Source organism: Cnephaeus nilssonii (genome assembly GCF_951640355.1).
Source record: "Cnephaeus nilssonii genome assembly, chromosome: 4".
NCBI classification, from domain to species: domain Eukaryota; kingdom Metazoa; phylum Chordata; class Mammalia; order Chiroptera; family Vespertilionidae; genus Cnephaeus; species Cnephaeus nilssonii.
In genome coordinates this window covers 51,795,315-51,819,974 of record NC_137075.1, presented here as the reverse complement: position 1 = coordinate 51,819,974, position 24,660 = coordinate 51,795,315, and the positions used below count along the sequence as shown (strand labels likewise).

The 24,660-nt window shown below is 42.8% G+C and overlaps 1 protein-coding gene across 3 annotated transcripts in view; it reads left to right on the top strand.

Annotated features, from left to right (window-relative positions):
* Positions 1–4,769: 4,769 nt before the first annotated feature.
* ATP8B4 (ATPase phospholipid transporting 8B4 (putative)) overlaps positions 4,770–24,660 on the top strand; it is a 226,059-nt gene continuing 206,168 nt past the window's right edge. For 2 of the 3 annotated variants that reach the window (XM_079767474.1, XM_079767472.1), the window contains exons 1-3: positions 4,770–4,904; positions 11,782–11,873; positions 16,344–16,411. In XM_079767474.1, coding sequence (XP_079623600.1) covers positions 16,384–16,411 — 28 coding nt within the window. In that variant the 5' untranslated portion in view covers positions 4,770–4,904; positions 11,782–11,873; positions 16,344–16,383. Of the gene's footprint in view, positions 4,905–4,994; positions 5,114–11,781; positions 11,874–16,343; positions 16,412–24,660 lie in introns of those variants that run through there. The other variant, XM_079767473.1, reaches the window with a different exon arrangement.

Sequence of the window (24,660 nt, the reverse complement as noted above, 5' to 3'; positions counted from 1 at the left end):
CCAGGTTTGCTTCCAAGACCAGACTAGGTGGTGGTAAGGTTAGGATCCTAGTCTCTAGCAGTTCCGTTCTTAAAGATGGCGGGGTCTCTGTGCCACTGGTGTCCTCCCTGGAGTGTTTGCAGCGGTCTCGGGGTTTTGCCAACCAAGACTGCCTGGATTGGATGCCCCCTGGAAGAACTGCAGGGTCTAACTGTCCCTATTTCATTCACACACACACCCACACAGGTCCACACACACCTCTGTCATTCCTTCACTCGATCACACGCTCACCCTCCCAACCTACCTGCCGGTCGCCATCTCTCCTCCCATCAAGAATATTTTTAGTAAGTCAAGGAAAGGCATCTCTAGCCTTGAAATTTCAGGGAAAGTGACAAGGCATATGCACTTTTTCTGGCATCAGAAACTCCCTTGGGCAAATGTAATAAAAACACAACATGTAGCTCCTTAATGTGCACTCACACCTTTACAGTGCATGTCTGTGTGTGTGTGTGTGTGTGTGAGAGAGAGAGAGAGAGAGAGAGAGAGAGAGAGAGAGAGATGCAAAACCAAAGACACAGTCCTTATAGTCCTCACCTCAAGCAAAACATTCTATGAGCAGGTAGGGGAGATAGCAGACAGTTTAGGATAAGTGCAGGTGGATAGTACCAAACCCAGTCTCTAGTAGTGCCCACGAGGGAGGGACCAGAGATGCTGGGAAGATCAGAAAAGGCTCGGGTGGGCACATAGAGGCTTGGGAACTTGCTTAGAATCACCTGATCTGTCACTGGTGGAGACAGATCTGAGCCCAGATATCTGATTCTCCACTCCAGTTCTCATCCCTCTTGATGGCTGCATAGGACTCCTCTATACAGATGCACCTTAACTTATTTAGCCAGTCCCCTATCTTTTTTTTAAATTTAATAAATCTTTATTGTTCAGATTATTACAATTATTTCTTTTTCCCCTCATAGCTCCCCTCCACCCGGTTCCCACCCCACCCTCTGCCCTTACCTCCCCACCTCTGTCCTCAACCATAGGTGTACGATTTTTGTCCAGTCTCTTCCCGCACCCCCACACCCCTTTCCCCCTGAGAACTTTCAGTCCACTCACTTTCTATGCCCCTGATTCTATTATATTCACCAGTTTATTCTGTTCCTCAGATTTTTAATTCACTTGATTTTTAGATTCACTTGTTGATAGATATGTATTTGTTGTTCATAATTTTTATCTTTACTTTTTTCTTCTTCTTCCTCTTCTTAAAGAATACCTTTCAGCATTTCATATAATACTGGTTTGGTGTTGATGAACTCCTTTTGCTTTTTCTTATCTGTGAAGCTCTTTATCTGACCTTCAATTCTGAATGATAACTTTGCTGGGTAGAGTAATCTTGGTTGTAGGTTCTTGCTATTCATCACTTTGAATATTTCTTGCCACTCCCGTCTGGCCTGCATAGTTTCTGTTGAGAAATCAGCTGTCAATCGTATGGGTGCTCCCTTGTAGGTAATTAACTGTTTTTCTCTTTCTGCTTTTAATATTCTCTCTTTGTCTTTTGCTCTTGGCATTTTAATTATGATGTGTCTTGGTGTGGTCCTCTTTGGATTCCTTTTGTTTAGGGTTCTGTGTGCTTCCTGGACTTGTAAGTCTATTTCTTTCACCAGGTGGGGGAAGTTTTCAGTCATTATTTCTTCAAATAGGTTTTCAGTATCTTGCTCTCTCTCTTCTTCTGGCTCCCCCATAATTCTGATGTTGGTATGCTTGAAGTTGTCCCAGAGGATTCTTACACTATCTTCAACTTTTTGGATTCTTTTTTCTTTTCCAGTGGAGTGTTTTTTGCTTCTTTGTATTTCAAATCTTTGACTTGATTCTTGCGTTCCTCTATTCTGCTGTTGGGTCGCTGTATAATATTTTTTATTTCAGTCAGTGTATGTTTAATTTCTAGTTGGTCCTTTTTCATATCCTTGAGGGTATCACTAAATTTATTGGCCTTTTCTAGGAAATTCTTGAAAAACCTTATAACCGTGGTTTTGAACTCTATATCCAGTCATTTGTTTTCCTCCATTTCTTTCATTTGTGATCTGTTTCTTTGTCTCTGCATTTTCACTGCTTCCCTGAGTTGGTAGGGTAGTTTTGTGTGCTAGGTGTCCTATATGGCCCAGTGGGTCAGCCTCCCTAGTTACCTGAGGTGGACACTCTTGGTGTACCCCTTTGTAGACTGTGTGTACAGCCTTGCTGTAGTTAAGTCTTGATTGTTGTTGGTATCACTGGGAGGAATTGACCTCCAGGCCAGTTGGCTGTGAGGATCAGCTATGTCTATGCCAGGAGAACTTCTGTGCTGGAGACAGCCTTATGAGACAAGATTTGCAAAATTGCAAAAGCCTCTGTGCTCAGCTTGGATGGGGCGGAGTCTCAGGGCTGAGCAGACAGTCTTGGCTTCCCGTCAGCCCTGGGCCTGAGGCCCCTGGGTCTCAGTGTCCCTCGGTAATCGCTGCAAGCACCTCTGAGAGAAAGCCGCCCTCAAGTTTCGCCCACTGCCAGACAGTCCAGTTTCTCCCCCAATGAATCTGGATTCACAGATTCTTGCCCAGAACTGGGGTTCAGTGCAGTCGGGAGCTTCTGGTTCCCTCCAGCTAGAGAAAGCCAGCAGCACACTCAGTAGTCAGTCCTCTCTGCGCACACTTGCGCGTGCGCCTCCAGACCTCTGCCTTTCGCGGCTCCCCTGAGTTTCCTCCTGACAGTCCAGATTCCCCTTGTAAGAGCCTGAGTCCCCAGGGGCTCATCGTAACTGGGGTTCAGTGCAGTCGTAACTGGGGTTCAGTGCAGTCGGGAGCTTCTGACTCCCTCCCGCTAGGGAAAACCAGCGGCAACCTCAGCAGTCAGTCCTCTCTGCCGCACTCGCGCGTGCACCTCCAGACCCCTGCCCTCAGCAGCTCCCCTGAGTCTCCGTGTGCCTTTCTCTCTACCTAACAGTCCAGACTCCCCCCGTATGAGCTTGGGTCCACAGGGTCTCGCCCGGAACTGGGGTTCAGTGCAGTCGGAACTGGGGTTCAGTGCAGTCAGGAGCTTCCTTCTCCCTCCCGCCAGAGAAAGCCAGCCAGGCACTCAGATGCCCTTCCTCTCTGTGTGTGTGTCTCCGTACCTCAGCCCTTTGCAGCTCCTCTGATTCTCCGTGAGCTTTCCTCTTTCCTTCTAGTTGTAGAATTTCCACTCAGCCAGCTTTCCTGTGGTTCTGGATGATGTCCGTTCTGTCTTTTAGTTGTAGTTTTGAAATTGTTGTGCAAGGCAGCAGTTTAGGTGCTTACCTATGCCGCCATCTTGGTTTCTCCCAGTCCCCTATCTTTAAGACATTTTTAGTTGTTTGCTTTTACAGACACTGCTATAACTAACATATTTACAGATATGTTTGCTTGTTTGTGATCATTTGTAAAGTAAATTTCTAAGAGATGGAAACATACACATTTCTATATTTAAAGGCATTCCTTAGTTTCCCTCTAAAAATATTTTACAAATTTCTATTCCCACTAATGGTGTAGGAGAAGATACTGATTTCCTTATACCAAATAGTTGCCAATATGATAAATTAAAAAATGGCTATAGAGGCTATACTTAATTTTTTTAAAATTTAAAAGTTTTTCATTTTAAATATTTTAAAGAAACAATTGCTTCATTGCATAGGCTGTTTGTTCTTTGTCCTTTTTTTAAAATTTGATTTTTTAGATAGAGAGGAGGGGAGAGGAAGAGAGAAATAGAAACATTGACGAGAGAGACACACTGATCAGTTGCCCTCTGCATGCCTCATACTGGGGACCAAGCCTGCAACCAGGGCTTGTGCTCTGACTGGGAATTGAACCCAGGACCTCTTATTCCATGGGATGATACTCAATCCATTTAGCCACACCAGCCAGGCTCTTGGTCCTTTTTATCATCCCAAAAAGAAAGCTATCATTCTTGTTTCAAGAATTTGCCGTTCCTTGTTACTGTAGAGCCTTGGGAGGGAGAGGCCCTCCTTTCCCTCTGCCCTGGCTCCGTGGAAAGCTGGGGGCTCAGGACCAGATGTCCTAGAAGAATGGAGTTGATAATGCACAGGGGATCAGCTTGCGCTGGTGATAGAGACATGATGAAAACATACTTGGTTTCAGTACTTAACTGCAAATCTGATGCAACTTCTGGAAAATCCATAAATGGATTTAGACATATTTAAAAGGGACTATAATCCTTTCATTTTAAAAATAGTCACAAACCAAAATATTTTGTGTTCACCTAATCCCACGTTAAAAGCCAGAACTCTCTCAAAGCGATTTTGAACTACAAAGTCAAGTCCATTTCCTCCATGCATTTGTTCTTTGGCATCCTCAGGGTTAACTGTTTGCTTCTTCTGAGCTGAAATTCAGGCTGTTGGGAAACAGGAAGTGTCATTGCCCTGCCTAGTAAATGTTGCATGAGTGTGCTTAGCTTTCACCCATAACAGAGTTGAATTCCCCCTTGTAATGACTAGAAAAACACACAAACCGACCCTTGCTAATGCCTTCATGTCTGGGAAAAACAGGTGAGAACTCCAAAGATGTTTGCTTATCTCTCTCCCTCAACCAAGGGCTGATAAAAGTTTGGTAAGCAGAAGTGGTAGCTGGTCACCCCTTCCGTTGTCCGCTTCCATCCTTCTGAACTCTTGGTTCCCACCGAGGAAGTCAACCTCCAGAAGCCAGCCTCCAGGGAGCTTCCTTTTGTTTCTCCAAGATTAACCAGTTCTGCCCTGGCAGCAGCAGGCGGCAGCGATCGAAGGAGAGACTCTTCTGGGCTTTTGGTGTTTTTCCAAGGAGCGTTTTCTCCCCCAATTCCTCACTGGTAGTGAAACTGCTCTCCCACACCATCTTCCTCTTTTTCTGATGAGGTGCTGATTCTGATCTGCCACTTAGCTGCTTCCGGCGGTGGTAAGTGGTCAAGAGTGTTTTTCCCGGAGTTGGTCTCAGGTTTTCAAGAATGTCCCCTAGAGACCCAGCCTGTTTTCTCTGTAATTACTAGAGCTTTCAGAATAGCCTTGCGTTTCGCACTGAGACGGTCATGGAATGGGTACCTGTTTGATCTTCCTGCACAGCTGGGAAATCTCCCCTGTGGGGGAGAGGGTTAGGTCCAGGCTGAGGTGAGTCGGAGGGGAGCTTTCAGGAATTGGTGACTTGGGGAGACTAAGGAGTGCTAGCTCCGTGCTGTTTGGGGCTTTCCTTTTCTCTTTTCCATGTGGTTGAGGCTGAGCAAACTGTCTTTTTTATTCTCCTCTTACTAAAAAGTAAATTTGGGAAAAGTTAGTTTGGTATGGGAAATCGGACACTTTCTTTGATGTGGATTTTTCTAAATCCTGTAATCAACACCTATTAAACAGCAATGGGAGCAGCATCATGTCCCGTTTTTTTTTCGTGTGTGTGTGTGTGTGTGTGTGTGTGTGTGTGTGTGTGTGTGTGTTTTAATTGGTGGGTATTTATCACTTCCTTTCATAGGAGTTAGTTTTAGTTTTTTGTTTTTTTTTGTAGGTAGTGCACCTGTTCAAGGTGTTGTTTTTTCTGTGGTCAATTCATGCTTTGGACACGAACAGTTTGCCACTAAGCTCTTCCTCTGAGGCTTGAGGGATATGCTTTCAGTTCTGAGATGTGTCTGAAAAAAATTCATCCTTCTAGTCGTTTCGTTGATAGACATGAGGGACTCTCAGGTCCCTTGTTAACAATGAGCTGTTTTGAAGAAAAAAATACTGGCAAGAAACATTAATTGGGGGCTGAAGGTTTATTAGAAAGAAGATGAGGAAATACCGTATCACATATGTGATTCCAACATCCGTGCCCACGATCTGTCACCTTTGCCCAGGTGTTGTTCCGTGCTAGTAGCCTTGGAGCAAAATGTAAATTCAGAGTAGATTTTAATTTATATTTATTTTTTGTGCTTTTATATTGTTTCACCATGCGTGCATCATTAAAAAGGAGGGGCCAAGTGATTTTTATACCCCTGGCAGATATATTGTTTTTCCACAGGAGGATTTTATTTTGTGTTTACATGGTTAACTAGAAATTTTCATTTAGCAGGGAAACACTTAACCTATCATATCAAAGTAAACTGGAAATTGTAGCTCTCCTTGAAACAAACTTCTATATACTTGCAAGGCATGGACAAGAATTAGATGCTAGTATTTGTTTTCAGGATTTCTCATGAAAAGTAACAGAAAATGGTAACCTCCAAATGTTACACATTTGTAGCACATGTCTAAAGTCTAACTTAACTTCTTAGCAATATTAAATATTTTTCAAGTATTAACAAAGAAATTTCTGAGTGCAAACGTTAAATATTATTGATCATCGTGTTTGCGGAAACACTCTCCTCCCGTAATTTGAGGCCACCTTTATTTCCTCTCTCCTTTTCTTTACTCCACTCTGGTTTGCTGAGCACCTACCCTTTGCCAGGCTCTGGGCTAGGTGCTGAGAGGATGAGAGCTCAGTTAGGCAAGCATGGCATTTCATTTCAATGCACCCCTCAATGACCCTTCTTTTGAGGTTGAGTGTCCCCTAGGGACTCTGTCCTTGTCCTTTTATTGACTTATCCTCACCCTCTGTCCTCTCCTCACTTCTCTTTATTCTTGTTCTTCCTGAGTGAGATCATTCATTTCCCATGACTTCAACATTTCCTTATATGTCGATTCCAAGTCTGCAAGTCTGTCTTTTCTCTTTAGTGCTGACGATATTTTCAGTGACCCAGAGGCCGTTTAAGCCTAATGGGTTCAAACTGAACTTATTCTCCCACCCCAGGTCCTGCTCCTGCTCCTACACCTTCTCCTCCTCTCTCTTCACTGCTGTATTTGACATTTTAGACAACGGCACCTCTATCCCCTCATTGTCCCAAGGGAAAAACCTGGAAGTCACCCCAGATTTCTCCTTGTTCTGCACCATAACATATGAGCCTTTTATAAATTCTGTCAGTTCAACTGCAGAAACATCTCTAGGATCCAGCTCTACTTGCCTGCTGTCATTACTCCCCCTTCTCTCTCCACGCCAGTCCATGCTGAGAGAGTAACCTTCCTAAAAACTCTGACAGCAGGCACTTGCATGGAGAGAACAAGAGAGCGAAGACAATGGACAAGGGGGGCTGGATTCTAATCATACATTCTATGAAGAGATCTCTTCTGCCTTCCTATTACCTGCAGGGTCAACCACAGGCTCTTGACCATAGTGATGCTCTCTGTCATCTCATCTATCAAATGGAGATAGTCTCTGACCATAGAGTTTTGGTGAGGATTAAATGAGATGATATATGTCAAGTGCTTAGCCTGAGGTCAAGTACCCAGTGAATGATAGTGATGATGATAACAATGATGAGATTTTGCCTTCTTTCAGAATCTATCTCTTATCTATTTTGCCAGCCCCAGATCACACCACATCCTTCCATGCTCCCTGCAGTCTGGTTGCTATGACTGCCACTGCTCCTCAAACCTTCTCTTTCATGCTTGATCTTTCCACATGTTTCTCCGTTCACCCGTCCTTACCTAATTTTATTAAGCAAAATCTATTTCTTTCGAAAGGATTCTACTTGGAATCACCATCTGTGAGGTCTTAGCTGACTCTGCAAAGCAAGCTTGGTGACTCCCTCCCCTCTGACTCCATGGATCTCGGTCCCTTCTTCTATCATAGCCCTGCACATGCCACGCTAATGATTCTTCCATGTATCTGTCTGTCTTGTCTTTCTCAGACTGTGGGCTTTTGAAGGACAGATGGGGCCTAATGATCTTTGCCTCCCTCTACCCAGCCCAGGTTTGACATAGAATAAGCACCTGATAACTGATGATTGAACATCAGTAGGGATGGCTCTTGGATTTGATAGGAATTTTCCTACTTGTGGAGAGTTAAAAATACACTTAATAATAAGAACTTCCTTTTTTGAGTCTTAACTTGGTAACAGGAGGCACTGTGCTCATTCCTTTACAGTCATGACCTTATTTAGATTGCCTAGTGATCCTGGAGTTACCCTGATGGCCGCTTTGACAGATAAAAAAACCAGGGCTTAGAAGGGAGGGGAACTTGTGGAGGTTACAGGGCTAGCAGGACCAAACCCAGCGCTCTACTCTAGTACTGGTGGATGAATAGGGAAGTGAGAAGGGGAGGGAAGAGGACCAAGTCAGGGGAGGCATTTTTGGGAAAGAAAGGCAGGATGAGGAGGGTGAAAATACACAAGGGAGGCAGAGAGAGCAGGCTAGGGAAGGAAGAAAAAGGGAAGAAGAGAGAACTAGGAGACCAAGTTGGAAAATGAGCAGGGGATAAACAGGACGAGGAAGGGGAGCAGGGTTCCCAGTGCTTTAGAATTCTGTGGCTGGGTAACAGCTGCATGCTGAACAGAATATAAACAGACTTCAGTGTTGACATGACAACTCACAACAAAATCAATCTGATATATATTATATGGGAAATAAAATAATTTATTGTTGAGGCATGCAAGTTAAATATAATTGCTAAGCAATTTATAAATTTGGCTGTACTAACCACCACTTTTATAAACATACATATAAATACGCAGACTGGCTTAAATTTTTTTTTTTTACTTCTATTTTTGCCCAATATCTACAATCTGTAAGCACTATGGTTCTTGGCAGCTGTCACTGACACCAAATATGATTAAAACATTATCTACACCTTCCACCCTAAAACTACACTCCAGTTGCACACAGAGGCCTGGGCTGATTCCTCATCCCTCATTGCTCTCACCTTCCAAGGCTGAGATTTCCCTGCCCTCTTACCCCCAGGATTTCCCTTCCCTGGGTTCTTAGAGCTGTGCTCTGGGGCCTGACCGGGGGTTATCTCGGGAATATTCTTGGGCTGGCAGGGATGGTTGCCAGCAGATATGACTGCAAGGCTGCTGTGTCCAGGGGTGGGAGGACTCAATAAAGCATTGCTTTTCAGCCTCTGGGAACCTAGAGCTGTGGGAGGAAAGCCGAGGGGTAGGACCAGAGACGATGGAGGGCATCATGAGGAGAGAAGGGACTGGTTCCCTAAACCTGCCATCACAACTTCCCATCCTCAGACCCCACTGTTGTTCACGTTAAAGTTGTGGGGAGTTAAAAATACACTTAATAATAAGAGCTTTTTTTTTTTTTTTTTTTTTTTTTTGAGGATTAACTTTGTAGCAGGAGGCACTGTGCTCATTCCTTTATAGTCATGGCCTGATTTAGATTGCCGAATGATCCTGCGAGTTACCCTGTTCAAGCAGGTGGCTTTTCAAGGTTTACTTAAGTTCACCCTGATGCTGGCCTCCCAGGGAGCCCCCCCTTTTCCCACTCTTGGTTGGGTCAGTCCTCAGAGAGGTGTGTTGGGTTGGAAAGCAAGTGCTGTAGTGAGAAATATGAAGGAAATTCAGGGAAACAGGGAAAGGAAACTGGAAGATTGAAAGAGGAGAGAAGGTGGGGAGTAGGAAAGACAGACTGGGGAGGAGGTCAGGTGGGGAGGGAATACTTTTACGGAGTGAACTGTATATGCATGTTTATTTAACCTCACATCACCTCTGGGACGAAGGCAATATTATCTCTATTTTACAGATTCAGAGGTTGAGTCTTAGGAAGGCAAAGTGGCTTGGCCAAAGTACCACTGGAGAGAAAGTACCTGAGCTGGGATTGGAACCTGTTGTCCTAAAAGTCTCTCCTGCATGGTACAGTCTCCAGAGGGAAGAGGAAGCAGAGTTGGGGAAAGAGGAAGACAAGCAGAACAGAGCAGAGACTGGAGACTAGAAGGAGCGGAGGGCAGGAGGTCCTCACAGGGGGTGAGGACTGGGGTTAGGCTCGTTGAAGATGGATGGGTCCTTTCCCCATTGGCCCATCTTGTCCCCGAGTCCTGAGAACTGGAGAGAACCCACTGCTAAAAGGACATAGAGGATTTCTCCCAGTGGGGGAACCCCAGTTCTTCCCTGGACCCTGAGATAAAGCCAGGCAGGAAGGGGCTCACCTGGGCTTACTTGCCCTGAGAGAGCTGCCAAGAATGTGCCCCATGCTACTCTCCTGTCCCGGCTTTGAGTGCCCCTGTCTCTTCCCCAACCGCCCTGGCTTCTTTCTTTTCCAATCTCCTCCAATTCCTTTGCCTCTTTGTCACTTTACCCTATAGTTTCAGTCTTCCTCCACTGGCTCTGCTCCCTCAGTTTATACCCATGGCTCTGTCTTCCTATGCAAACACATCTCTGTAAAGTCTCATTACCCATTTACATGCATTTCCTTTATTTTACTGCAGAATGTCTTAAAGGAGTTAAATTCACTGTCCTCATTTCACCCTAACACTTATGTAGATACTTTGACAAAGAAAGCCTTAAACATAACTAATACAGTATACCCACTTTCATTGTGTGCCCCATCCCCAACAGCCTCCCCCCCGCCTCCCCCCCCCACCCCCCCCGCCTGTGGGTTCTGAAGCTTGCAGAGCTTATTTGCCCAGATTCTGTGATGATTTAGTGCTAAAAGCAGGACTCCAAGATCAGGCTGCTTGACTCCAAAGGACAAGCTTCCAGCCACCACATCCTGTTGCCCTTGAGAGGTCAGTAGGCTGTCCCCTTGGAGGCCTCTTGGCGAGTTTGCTATGGCCAGAGTGGATTGTTGGTCCTGTAGACGTAGGACCATATTTCAATAGCATGCCAAAACCAGACCCGTCTTTCTGGGGCAGACTAATATTAGCTCAAGAGACGGATGATATCAAATAAAAATGACAACATATTAACTCAACATGTGTAATAGGCCCTGGCCAGGTAGCTCAGTTGGTTAGAGCATCGTTCCAATATACCAAGGTTGTGGGTTTGATCCCTGGTCAGGGCATATACAAGAATTAACCAATGAATGCATAAATAAGTGGAACAACACCTCTCTCTCTCTCTCTCTCTCTCTCTCTCTCTCTCTCTCCTCAATCAATTAAAAAAAATGCAATGAAACTGCCAGGAGCACCAGCCGCTCACTTCGGCATGACTAGTGCATTTTCCCCCCTGCAGGCAGACTTCCGTGGGAAAGCAAGTTATTATCAGCAGGTTGCCTAGTAATCCTGGCATTGGAGTAGGAGAATTAAATATAATAACTTGATTGTTGAATGGTCTCAGATTATTAAAGGGCATTTCAATTTAATCCTTTGCTTAAGGCATTGAGTTACCTGGGTGTCCCCATTTTAACTATAAGTAGGGACCTCCTTGAGGAATCATAATATGGACAGGATGCCCTCTTCTCTTCTGCTGCTTCAGCTTAAATGTCATGTTATCACCCTCAATCTCAAGGTGTTTGAAACCAAATTCTTATTTTCCCTGAACAAACTGGAGCCATTTTTTTTTTTTTTCATTAGGAGAATTATTTTCTGGGCCAAGAGTCAAAACCTGAACTTGAAATGTAAAAAAATAAAATTTTCATGCAAGTATAACTTTCAATCTTTTTAAAAAAAAGAAGTTGTTGCACTTTTAAACGAATTAAAGGACATAAAATAGTTATTATTTCTTAGCTACTTTTTTCTCTTCTTACTTTTCCCACTCCTTTATTTCTTATAAAACACCCCCAGGGCTTTCACACAAGGAAACCACCATTTTAATCCCTTGGGTAAGATGAAGTCAAGGTTAGGATAAGACCTGCAGGCAGCTCTCCTTTTTTCATTTCCTCTGCTTTGGGGTGATGTCAAAAAAAGAAAGAAAGAACGTATTCATGTAAATATTGTTTGCTTCAACACTTGTAAATGGTTGGATTTCAAAATCCAAAATTCCTATTTCTAGAGCTAGCTTTCACTTTAGCAAGCCTTTTTTCTCACCTGATTTTGTTTACTCTGATTTCCTTAGACCTTCACTGATCCAAAGGTTCAAGAAAAGATGACTTTGTGTTTACTCCAGCATCCTTTAGAGGTGAAGCAAGTGTCAGCTGGAGTATTTTGGTGAGTTGATGAATATGCAGGAATGAAAGAACTAAATTTTACTTTCTCTAAGTGAAACTAGAATCTGTTACCTTAGACTCCTCCTTGAATATGCCTGGATTCCACTGTTACAAGGAAAAGATTGGACTGAAGGAAGCATAGACCTGAAGGTCAATTATTAATTTTTGTTGTAACTTGATATCTTAGAGCAGTGGTTCTCAACCTTTCTAATGCCGTGACCCTTTAATACAGTTCCTCATGTTGTGGTGACCCCCAACCATAAAATTATTTTCTTTGCTACTTCATAACTGTAATTTTGCTACTGTTATGAATTGTAATGTGAATATCTGTGTTTTCTGCTAGCGGGTCTCAACCTGTGGGTCACGACCCACAGGTTGGGAACCACTGCTGTAGAGCCTAAGACGATCGGAAAACAGGGTTGCCTAAGACCACCGGAAAACACAGATATTTACATTACGATTCATAACAGTAGCAAAATTACAGTTATGAAGTAGCAACGAAAATAATTTTATGGTTGGGGGTCACCACAACATGAGGAACTGTATTAAAGGGTTGCGGCATTAGAAAGGTTGAGAACCACTGTCTTAGAGAATAAAAACAGTTGACTAAGATCATTAATAAAAGATAACTTTCACAAATCTTATAGAAATATTGTTTAATTCATACAACAGTGATTATAGTATCACTCTAGATTAATTACGAAGTAGAGAATATTTTGTATAAAAACAAAAATGGATTTAAAATAAAAGGTTTTAAAGATACTTTAAAAATGGTATTAGATCTCTCTCTCTCCCAATTTTTTTTTTTTTTTTGGAGGCAAGCAAAATTTTTGGTGGCCTTAAAAAAAGAAAAAAAAAAAGAAAATGGTATTAGAGAAAGTAAAAGCAATGAAATAGCTGTATGACTTAAAGGTAATTTTAGAAAAAATATGATATGGCTTTATGTTTTATTATCTAGGGGCTTTTATAATTAGATGTTCTTATAGGAGGATCTAAAATAAGAGAGACAAAGGGCTACATGGATAGTTTCTCTTTAGTTACTTTTATGTTGCACAAATGTACTTAGGCTCATCTTTTGTACTGGTTATCTGTTAGTACTAATCCCTCAAGGCAATCTAGCAAACCAATAAGGAGAAAAAAAGAATAAGTTGGCCAGCGGCCAGTGCTCTTATTAACTTCCCGAGAGATTGAATTTGTGCCTGCATTTTCATTGCCACCTGTCAGGGTAGAGTCCCTCTTGACACCTTGCCTAAAGAATCACTCTTCCTTCCACCTGCTCCAGGGACTCTGGGCCATGAAAACAGAGCATGTTCACTTAGTCCCCAGAGAGAGTTTTCAAGCCCTAACAAGTTGGATTAGAACTTGCTGATGAGCTGTAACCTTCTGGCCAGATGGGGCCACCCGATCCAGATGTCATTGTTTCAGAATCTATCCACCCCTCTCCCTGTTGCCATTTTTATCTGTTGTGGCCATTTTTTTGGGAACAAAAGAGCCGTTCATGGACAAAAACCCACTTCTGTCCATGTTATTTCTCATAGGAAGTCTTCACCTAAAAAAAAAAATCATTTTTGTGAATCTTATTTTTAAATCCTCACTTAAGGATATTATTTTCATTGCTTTTTTAGAGGGAGAGAGAGAAAGAAACATCAATGTGGGAGAGACACATTGACTGTTTGCCTCCCACACCTGCCGCGACCAGGGCCAGGGATCAAACCTGCAACCCAGGTATGTGCCCTTGATTGGGAATAGAACCCATGACACTTAGGTCCAAGGGCCAATGCTGCAACCACTGAACACACCAGCCAGGCTTGTGAATCTTTTTTTTTTTTATAGCCAGAGTGCCTCCTCTTGTCTTCCTCCCCCAAGATTTGCTTATTTCCTCCTTCTTTCTTGTGCTCTTCAATTTACCTGCAACACTCCTCCTACTGCTAAACAAATATTGCTTGTCCTTTGAGATGCTTTCTAGGCCGGGTATGGGGTGCACAGGAGGATGGGGACCAGTCAGAGGGAGGGAGCAGCCAAGAAAGCCACTATGACCTCTAGTTTGGGAAGATTTAAGGCACTTGGGTCTGGGGTATGGGAAGGGATAGTTGCTAAAAGGGAAGTGCATTTTAGCATTGGGAAGCCCTTGTTCCATTCTTTTTAGAAACTGAGGATATCCATATTTTATTCATTTAGCAAATGTTTATTGAGCACTATCTGCCAGATACTGGAGATACAACTATGGACCAGACAGATGAGGTCTCTGACCTACTGGAGTCTTGGACTATTGGGGAAACAGCCAACATACCAGGCAAATATGTTCTGGGGTGATAGGGGCTCTGAAATGGGAGGTTCTGGGTTCTTTGGGAGCACGTTGGGAGGTGCTCCTATCTCTGATTTGGGGGACTAGGAAGGTTTTTTTAGAGGAAGTGATGCATGTGTTGATATTGAAAAGTAGGAGTTAGTCAGGTGAAAACGTTAGAGATGGGGTTAGATGGTAACAGGCAGAGGGAAGAGCATGTGGGAAGGCCCTTGAACACAGTATAGATGTGAGAGGGTGCAAGGAGGAATGAGGGCAGTGAGGAGAGTGTTCAGAAATCGGGCTAGAAAGATGAGCAGGGACCAGGTTGCAGAGGGTCTAAAAAATCATTTTAGAATTTGATCCTTTTTCCCCCTAAGACCAATGGGAGGTGATTGGAGGGTTTTCAGCAGGGGGGTGGGGGGGTGACATGATGCCATTTACCTTTTATAAGGATGACGTTGGCTTCAATGTGGACCCTGGTCTATAGGCACGCAAGGCAGGAGCACGGAAACCTGTTTGGAGGAATGTAAGGGAAAAGCAATCACTGGTCAGCAGGCACGTCCTAGAGGCTGGGGTGGGGGGAGCAGTTAGGAGGGGAAGGGGGATTGTCTTGGGCAGCCTCGGTGGCAGTGGTAGAAGATGTGGGAGAAGAAACAAAAGAGTTATATATTTGAGGACCTGTCCCTATTTGAAGCAGCACCTGGCAGCAGGACCCCCATCTTCTTGCTCAGATTGGTTTTAGTCACTGGTCCCTAGAAAAGCAGTGGATTCCACAAAGTGCCTTTGGCCCTATCTGTCAGGCATACCCCGGGGAAGTGGGGGGTTGGGAGGGGGAGAGGGGGCTGAGCCCTCTGCAGGCTGTTGCTTTTCTTGGAGGTGTTGGATGGGAACTCATGGATCTGGGAGCATGATACGGGGAAATATCGATGGTTTCAGGCTTTTTAGCCTCTGGAAGATTAATAGTGCATAAACTTTAGTGTTGATAAACTTCCTGCGTCCTCTTTTCTTGTGACTACTGAGCCATAAGTCTTGGTCTTTCTCTCTTTTGGTCTCCATATGACTGACCAACTTCTTTGTGTACTAGTATGTTTCCTGCATCCTGCCACTCCACTGCGTTGAGCAGGCAGCAAACAGGCCATTTCCCTTCCTAATGGAGAGAGCTTGTACTCAGTACCTCTGCCTACCTGGCCGTGTGTTTGCTAAGGTGCCTGAGCTCATTTCCATGGTCTACTCACAGGCGTCCTCAAACTACGGCCCGCAGGCCACATGCGGGTGTTTTTGCTGTTTTGTTTTTTTACTTCAAAATAAGATATGTGTAGTGTGCATAGGAATTTGTTCATAGTTTTTTTTAAAACTATAGTCCGGCCCTCCAACGGTCTGAGGGACAGTGAACTGGCCCCCTGTTTAAAAAGTTTGAGGACCCCTAGTGGGTTCCCGAAGTTTGAAATCATTTGTTTTCCCCTTTATTTATTCTAAATCTTTAATAGAGTTTACTATATGAAAGACATTGGAACAGATGTAGGGAAAACAATGAAAGATAATAATGACAATATTCTGGTGTTTTTTTTTTGTTTTTGTTTTTTTGTAATTACCTGGAGAAGACTATTCACATGAGAATAAATTGAGGAAACATTTTGGTTGTATTTTGTTCTCTAGAACCTGGCTGATAATTACCTCTCACGTGTAACTCCCATGGTTTAGCAGTGGTTCGCAGCTCCGGCTGTGGGAAGGAATCACCATAGCACTTGAATAAAAGGCAGATGCCTATGCAAATGTCTAACCACTATGCTGCACACCTGAAACTAATGTGATGTTGTATGTCAGCTGTGACTGGAAAATAAAAAGGCAGAGGCTGGAGCTTCACCCCTGAGATACTCTGATTCATAGGGTTTGGATTATATTAGAAAATTTGGCTCAATTTTAATGCCAAATTGAATAGCACACTTGTGCTTACCTTAAGTTTGTTTATGTAGCCTTTATAGTATAAATAGTTTTATATAGAATTATTTTTGTATAGAATTATTCTTATCTAGTTAGATTTGAGCCTGAGACATGGGATCTGTTATTCCTTACTGTGCCAATGGCTTCCAACTCACCTAGATCTGACTAGGAAAAAAGTGAATGGATAGAAATGTATGGTTAATGAGCACTTTTCAAATAGTAATGCTGTGCACTTTTCTTTTGTAGGCCAACTGTTGAGACCCGGTGAAAAATAATCGGTGCAATAATGTTCTGCAGTAAAAAGAAACCACTTGGTAAGTACTGAGCTCTTCAAACGATACAAAGCGAATATGATTTTTAAATTAAACTAAAGTTTATTTTGTGGAAGAGTAATTTATGTACAAAAAACCCACAGATCTTAAGTGTTCAATTTGATGAGTTTTGACAGTTGTGTACATCTGCGTAACTACCACCTGAAAACAAGATACAGAACATTCCAATCACCACAGAACGTTTCCTTACGCCCCTTTCATTCATTCTCCCTGCACTCCACACAACCGTGTCTGATTTCCATCAGTTAGTTTTGCCTGTTTTTGAAATTAACATAAATGAAATAATAAAGCACATATTCCTGTGTCTTGCTTCTTTTACTCAGCATAAGGCTTTTTGACACACATCCATATAGTTGACACACATCAATAGTTTGTTCTTCATTTTTTCTTTCAAAGCAGTATTACATGGTATCAATGTACCAATATTTAAAACTAAGATCACACAGTTAGAAATAATTTTGGTTCACGATGGCAGGAAACACATGTTGTTTTCTTGGTTGGGTAATTGGTTTAGCTGAACAGCACGAACAATATTCCAGTTTCTTTAATATAGCATCCTGGCCAGAGAGCACTGATGTTCTCTTTTGCCTCTAGTTAGTGACAGACATTTATGTAATTTTTTTTTCAATGAATGTGTATTTAATTAATTACCGCTATTTTCTCTATATTTGACCATAGACTTTTTAGAGACAAAAGGCAGGATTAGAGTTGATCTAATGCACTGTTCCTCCATGTAATAACATTTCTTGACAGGTGATTAACCTACTTAGAGAGGCAATTGTTTCATGGTGAAGTCTATTCCCTTTTTGGGCACTTATTTATTGCAACATTCAGCCTCATAATGAGCTGAAATCTGTCTCAATGTAGTTCCTACCCAGAGGTCCTTAGTTATACCCTCTGGAACAAGACTTTCATTATTCCCAATGCCAACCTAAGAGTTTAGAGCTATATTGTCATAATTTTTTATTTTTTTCAAATGAAATGACTTATTTATATCAAATCACTGGTATAGTCTTGACAGTGTAAACATTAGATTGACCAGCTTTAACAGGGACACGTTTCCAGCAGCTACTGCTATAGGGTTTGCTGTGTTTTGGTGACACAGCTGGGGCTGTGCCTGCTCTGGCGCTGATTTGCAGAGAAAGCTGAGGCCAGCCCCTTCCTCTTGTTCTTGTTACAATGGCCACACGACTTGAGGGACTGTCATTTGTGTCACTCTCATTTGCATCATTATGACTGTGCATGATGCACATCTTTAGGCCATAGCAGTTCCTGTAGATCTGGTATAGTTTTATGACCTAAAATAGCCACTCACTTACACACTCAGCCAACAAATGGTTTTGAGCTTCTATGGTAGGTGAGGTAGTATCAACCTTTCTTGATTTCAAGTAGTTTTTTATGATTCCGTATAATACATGTGTCCTCACACAGTTATCAAGTTTACAGTAGCAATAAATGCTGGGGTTCTTTCCCTGCATCTAGAAGGGTTCAGGAATCTGGAGAAGGGCTGTGAGTAAATTAATAAAGAGACTAGACATGAAATATGAAATTGGAAGGCATTTTGGGGAGCCAGAGGAGACCTAGCTTCAGTCCAGAGGAGACCTAGCTTCAGTTACCAAGTTCTCTGAATGTCTGGACCCCTAGACTTTTTACAAACACAAATTGCCCTAAAGCAAAGCAGATATACATATCAAAGGTAAGGTTTGGTAGGCATTATCAGGTTGGGGGAACGGCCCTCGGCTGTTCAGCTGTTTGGCCAGTAGCAGGTAATAACATGTAGATTTTCAGGTTTGGGGAAATGCTTTCAGATATTCCAGCAGGCAATAACATTATTCAGCCCTTCTGAATATGTAGTAGAAGCCCATCAACCTTTTGATGAACTTTTTGCATTTTATTATGCCACGCTGGAATTAGCTTCCAGCAAATAATAGCTTGAAAACAGTTTACTAAACATTCCTTGAAGTGGTATATTTACCAGAGGAGCACAGACTTCTAATCAGCCTGGGGTTGTCAGGAGAAAAATCATGCAGAAGTGGTATTTTACCTCAGTGAGATATATAATATCTGTAGCATTAATTATGGTGTACTCACATTTATACCAAATTTTACAGAATCATCAGGAAGCTTGGATCAGTGATGCTGTACTAGTATATGACAATATACCAAATACTAGAGGCCTGATGCATTAAAATTCATGCAAGAGTAGGCCTTCCTTCCCCTGGTTGCCAGCACCAGCTTCCCTCTGGCACTTAGCACCTGGGCTTTGCTCTGGAACTGGCTTCATCCAGAAGGACGTATGGAATGACATCTGGAAGGATGTCCGGTCTAATTAGCACATTACCCTTTTATTATCTATACTAATAATAGAGGAATATGCAAATTGTCCTGGACGCTGTCATAGTAACAGTATTGACCAGCAGGCTGCCTGGGATGACAAGGCCGGCAGGGGGATTAGTGAGGGATGACCAAACGACTGAACAGCAGGCTGTGTGGGGTGACCAGGCCGGCGGGGGGGGGGGGGGGGGGGACAGTTGGGGGCGACCAGGCTTGCACGGGGGGCAGTTAGGGGTGATCAGGTCAGCAGGCAGAGGTGGTTAGGGGTGATCAGGCTGGCAGGGGGGGAAGTTAGGGGCGATTGGGCAGGCAGGCAGGTGAGCAGTTAGGAGCCAGTGGTTCCAGATTGTGAGAGGGATGTCTGACTGATGGTTTAGGCCCAATCCCGGGGGCCTAAACTGGCAGTCAGACATCCCCCGAGGAGTCCTGGATTGGAGAAGGTGCAGGCTGGGATGAAGGGAATCCCCCACCCCTGTGCACAAATTTTGTGCACTGGGCCTCTAGTTATAGATAACAGGTCAGCCACAGTGTTGTGGGAACACAATTATTTTCTCCCAGATATGCTTTATTGTTTATTAATTCCACATTTCTAGAAATCTCACATTCTTCAAGCTGTAAAAGTGTCAGCTAATTGACTCAAATATTTAAAATATTAAGATTATAGTCTATTTTCTGTTTGTTCTTTGTAATTCACCCTTTCTGTGTAGCTTGATGGGAGGCCTGAAGACAAATCATTTTAAGACATATATGTGCTTTTCTACAGAGCAATCAAGAAGAGTATTGCTCTTATGTAAAATACCTAATTCAGATTTCATGTAGTTTGGTAATATGGAAAACAAAAGGAGTAGATAATTAGAGGCTTTCTTTTAACTTGCTAAAGTTGCTCTTAACTCCACAATGTGGGGGTGTGGAGCCAGCATGCTCCACAGTGGAGCCCTTAGTATGTTTATAAGGTGCGGGGTGCAAAAAATCAGACCAGGGTCACATATGTCTTTTGTGGGCCCTTCCTCCAAAAATATTTAAAAATTATATCTTACAATTATAGATATAAAGACAAATATAATCCAGATAAAAATCTTTACTGTGTATCCAGTATTATGTTTATTTTTCCTTCTCATCTTAAAATATATGAAAATTTAAACATTTTTGTGTGCCCCTCAGAGTACTGTGGATGCTAGGCACTGTGTCTACTGTGCCTACAAATAAAGCAGTTCTTTGGTGGAAGTTTATATACCTGCTTCTCAGGCACTTTTGAGCATATACGCTAGCAAGTACTGCATTGGTTCTGCAATAAAGGGTTGGTGATAAAAAAGACGAATAAGACATGGAACCAACCTTTAGAGGTACTATGTCAATGCCCATAAAGGTACACATATGTGTATTAATATATATGTTTTTTTTCTGCTTGGATTTACCCCTTATGGAACAACAACAAATCCAAAAGCTGTTTCTCGAGGAGTTATGCAATCATGCTTGTGAAGGAATTAGTTTTTGTTGAACTTGCTTTTTGTCTACTATAGTAATTTGTCTGTAAAATCGGATCGAGTTTTTTTCAAGATCATCTATTTTCTTTGTTTAGCTAAGAACTAGGCCAGTGCAATGGAGTGCCAATCATTACTGACACAGCTATGACACTTAAGACAGTGCTGGCTTCACAAAATCTTTCTTGTAACCTGGGGGTTAGTACTGGCTCAAGAGCTCTCTTCTACTTTTTAATAACTGTTGGGGTCCAGAGAGGAAAGGGCATGGGAAAACTTTTTTGTGCTAGAGGGGAGGCCCCTTATCTGGATCCCAGCACCGTCTGACCTGAGGCAAAGGGTGATGGGGGTGGGGGAGGGGAATCAGAGTGGCAAAGATCTTAGCCCCTGTGGCTAAAGTATTTACTTTTGCAAATAAAAAACTAAAACAAACAAACAATGCAAACTCATTTCTGGTGCTGCTCTCAGGGCCTTGGGATGGAAAGTGCAATGAGCTGAAGCTTAAGTTTCTGTGGCTTCATGGTATGCCTGCTTCTGGTGGAGTCTTGAGGGCAGAGAGGTAAAGGGGTGGGTGATTGAAGATCAATCAGGATCCTGACGCCTTTGCAAAAACTCACTTCTCTCTTGAGATGAAGGGACATTGGACATTTTGAGCAGGGGAAAGAGATGATTCTTGTGGTAGACAGGGTAATGCCACCTCCCACCACAATGTCTATATCCTAATGCTTGGAACCTATGAATATGTTACCTTACCTGGGAAAAGGGACTTTGCAGATGTGATAAAGTTAAGAATCTGGAGATGGGGAGCTATCCCTGGATTATCCAGGTGAGCCCTCTGTAATCACAAGGGTCCTTATAAGAGGAAGACTGGAGAGTCAGAGACGGCATTGTGACAATGGAAGCAGAGGTCAGAGTGATGTGGCCATGAGCCAAGGAATGCGGGCAGCCTCTAGATGCTGGCAAAGGAAAGGAACAGAGTCTTCCCTAGACTTTCAGAAGGAACTAGTCCTGCGGCAACACCTGTAAGATCCATTTTCAGACTTCTGACTTCCGGAACAATAAGTTAATACATTTCTGTTGTTTGAAGCCATTAAGTCTATGGTGATTTGCTAGAGCAGAAATAGGAAATGAATATATTTTTAAAAGGATCACTCTGTTGCTCTATTGAAAGTAGATCATAGGGATGGGGCAGAAGCAGGGAGCCCTGAGGGGCGGCTATGGCAGCAGCTGCGGGGAGAGGTGAGGTGACTTGGACTAGAGTGAGGGAACACGAGGGGGCGAAAAGATGGCAGATTTCCTTTCTTCCCAAAGTTCTGCCTCTTTTATCTCTTTTAAAAAATATGTATTGTTTGAATGCTTCACGAATAGATAAAGTGAGGCTCCCATTTTTTCTTTTGGTCTTTTCACGCCTGGTCGTACAAGGAGGAGCAGCCGAGGAGGAGCTGATGTCCTCTTGCGAAGTGCATGCTTCACCCCATCTCAGGTGGCAGGCCCCCTCTACCAAACTCCCTTCAGTGAGTGACTGCAGCTTCGCGTGGATAGGTGCTTGCAGAACCCCCTAGCATTCCCCAGAGTTTGCATTCAGCACAAGTTCCCTTCAGCGCTGCCTGGGGCAAGTGAGGATGCCTTTTAAACACCCCTTTGGCCTTGGCTTTCCTTTCCTCTGGGTTCGTGGCCTCCCTGCTGTGCTGGTGTTCCTGGGCATGCCTACCCTTCCCAGCAAATCCCTGTCTTATTGGTTTCTCCTTCCCGGCTTAGAACAGACCCTTGCTCAAAGGAGCTCAGAAAATAATTCTGGAATAAATAAATCACTTTGTCTTTGCTCCAGCAGATTTTATTTGAAACATGGATTCAGGGGTTTGAGACACAGAAACCGATATGTACTAAAGAAATGCAATTTATAGCCCCACACATTTCAAAAGGACAGCCACAAGCTTTGAAAACCACAGTTTCCTGTGCAACCCCTGAGGTATCAGGCAGATGAGAGACCTCCTCACATTTCTTTCTCACGTGTCTCTCTTTTCCACCTGGGTTTTTTCCCTCTCACTTTGTGACAGGTGGCTTGCTTTCCTTTGGATGGCTGAAATGTGTCTCACCACGGAAAATTAAATGTCCTCTAGCTTCTTTTAGTCTCTCGTGATCCTTGGGGTAGATCCTGTTTTCTTTTTTTTCTTTTTGAATGGGGTACTATAAAAAGATGAAGCTATTTTCCATCTTTACTGAAAGCATTCTGATCCTGGCCCAGTCAATAAAAATGCAATTTTCCCTATAGATAATTAAATAGTAAAAGAATGTAAGTTTTGCCCTGGCTGGTGTTGCTCAATGGATAGAGCATCGGCCCATGCACAAAGCGTCATGGGCTCCATTTCCCGTTAAGGCAGTGGTTCTCAACCTTTCTAATGCCGCGACCCTTTAATACAGTTCCTCATGTGTGGTGACCCCCAACCATAAAATTATTTTCGTTGCTACTTCATAACTGTAATTTTGCTACTGTTAATGAATCATAATGTAAATATCTGTGTTTTCTGATGGTCTTAGGCTCTACAACAGCGGTTCTCAACCTGTGGATCAGGACCCACAGGTTGAGAACCGCTAGCAGGGTCACCTAAGACCATCGGAAAACACAGATATTTTCATTACGATTCATAAGAGTAGCAAAATTACAGTTATGAAGTAGCAAAGAAAATAATTTTATGGTTGGGGGTCACCACACATGAGGAACTGTATTAAAGGGTCGCGGCATTAGAAAGGTTGAGAACCACTGCGTTAAGGGTACATACCTGGGTTGTAGGTTTGATCCCTGGCTACGGTCGGGACTCTTGCAGGAGGCAACCAATCAATATCTCCCTCTCTCTTTTTTCCTCTTTCTCTCCCCCTCCTTTCCACTCTCTCTAAAAATCATTGGAAAAAATATCCTCAGGAGGTTAACAAACAAAAAAGAATAAATTTAAAGAATGTAACTTTTGAAGCGGGGTTTGGGAGAGTATTCTCAGCAAGGACTGCCCAAAGGCTCCAAGGCGAGGGCAGACGGGTTTTCTAGGAAGCCTCCAAGGTGAAATAGAGAAGCCTAGAAGCGATAGAATGTAAGAGGTCACAGGGTCACAAGGTGAACTGGAAGGGGGCATGTGATTTGAAGGACATTCTGGATTATTGCATTCTATGAGAAAGGCTTCTTTTCTCTCTCCTTGATCTCTGGACACAGGCCCTCACTAATTTGCATTTTCCAGTAATCCCTGCACAGTACCACCAGCCATCTCTTTATATACAGAATTTATTTCAAGCTTCCTTTACAAGGGAGGCAGTTTGGCATTTGAATTCTGATCCTACTGCATAATCTTCCTAGGTATTTTTTTTCATCTGTAAATTGAGGATCATAATAGTATGTATGTACCAAATAGGTCTGCTTTGAAGATTGATGAAATAATACACATGAAATAATTCATATAGTATCTAGCTTTTAACAAATGATCAATAAAAGTTAGCTCTTATCATCATCATCATCATCATCATCATCATCATCATCATCATCCTCCTCCTCATCATGTTGCAGTAAGTCTTAAGTCTCCAGTTGTGAATCTATGCTTAGAAAGCCACATGCCACAAGCTTACTGTATGAACATTTTACTGATTTTACTTGTAACTGGTATAATACAATTTATGTATACTGGAAGGAGAATGAATCCATAAAAAATTTTACATTTCTTTGAGAAGATATAGTAACCTTGGGAGGCATAAAGCTCCCAATAAATCAAAATTTCCAACTATCTGGACCTGATGAGCAAACTGGCTCAGTCTAGAGGAAAACAAACCCAAGGCCCTTTATTATTTATTTGAATCCCCTAACTTTGTTTCCAAGCATTTTTTTTCCTGAGGACAAGAATAAAAAAAATTGTGGCAAGATTTTCTTTTTTGCCTTGATTCTCCTTAGTTTGCTGCTTAAATGTCAGTAAGTCCCACCAGCTGCAGGTCACCACTGCATTTCAATAGGAAACCCCGATTTGAGACACATCTTTTTCATTTGTATTAGAGTGTGCGCTTGGAGTCGAACCAGGAAATCTTGGAGACTGAATTCTTTTCTTCAAAGCTCTCCCTACTCATTGTTCTTTCCTCATGTCTTTAATGAATTGGTTTGGCTCCCAAGCACACAGGCCAGATTGTGAAGAATGAAAGAAAATTAAGAAAGGAAAAAGCTTAAGTTATTGATTTGGCTCAAGGGAATTTTTCTGAGATCTGACCCAACCCAAAAAGCCACCACCACCAACAAAACCCAAATGATACCCCATGTGTGGACATAGGGACATGCTTCGGGTTTGGATGGGGACCCACCTTACTGAGCAAGTGTCAGTCCATGCCATCAGGGTTTTGTACAGGGACCCCAATTTATCCATGGTGTTTCATCATTTCATGATTTTGGGGATC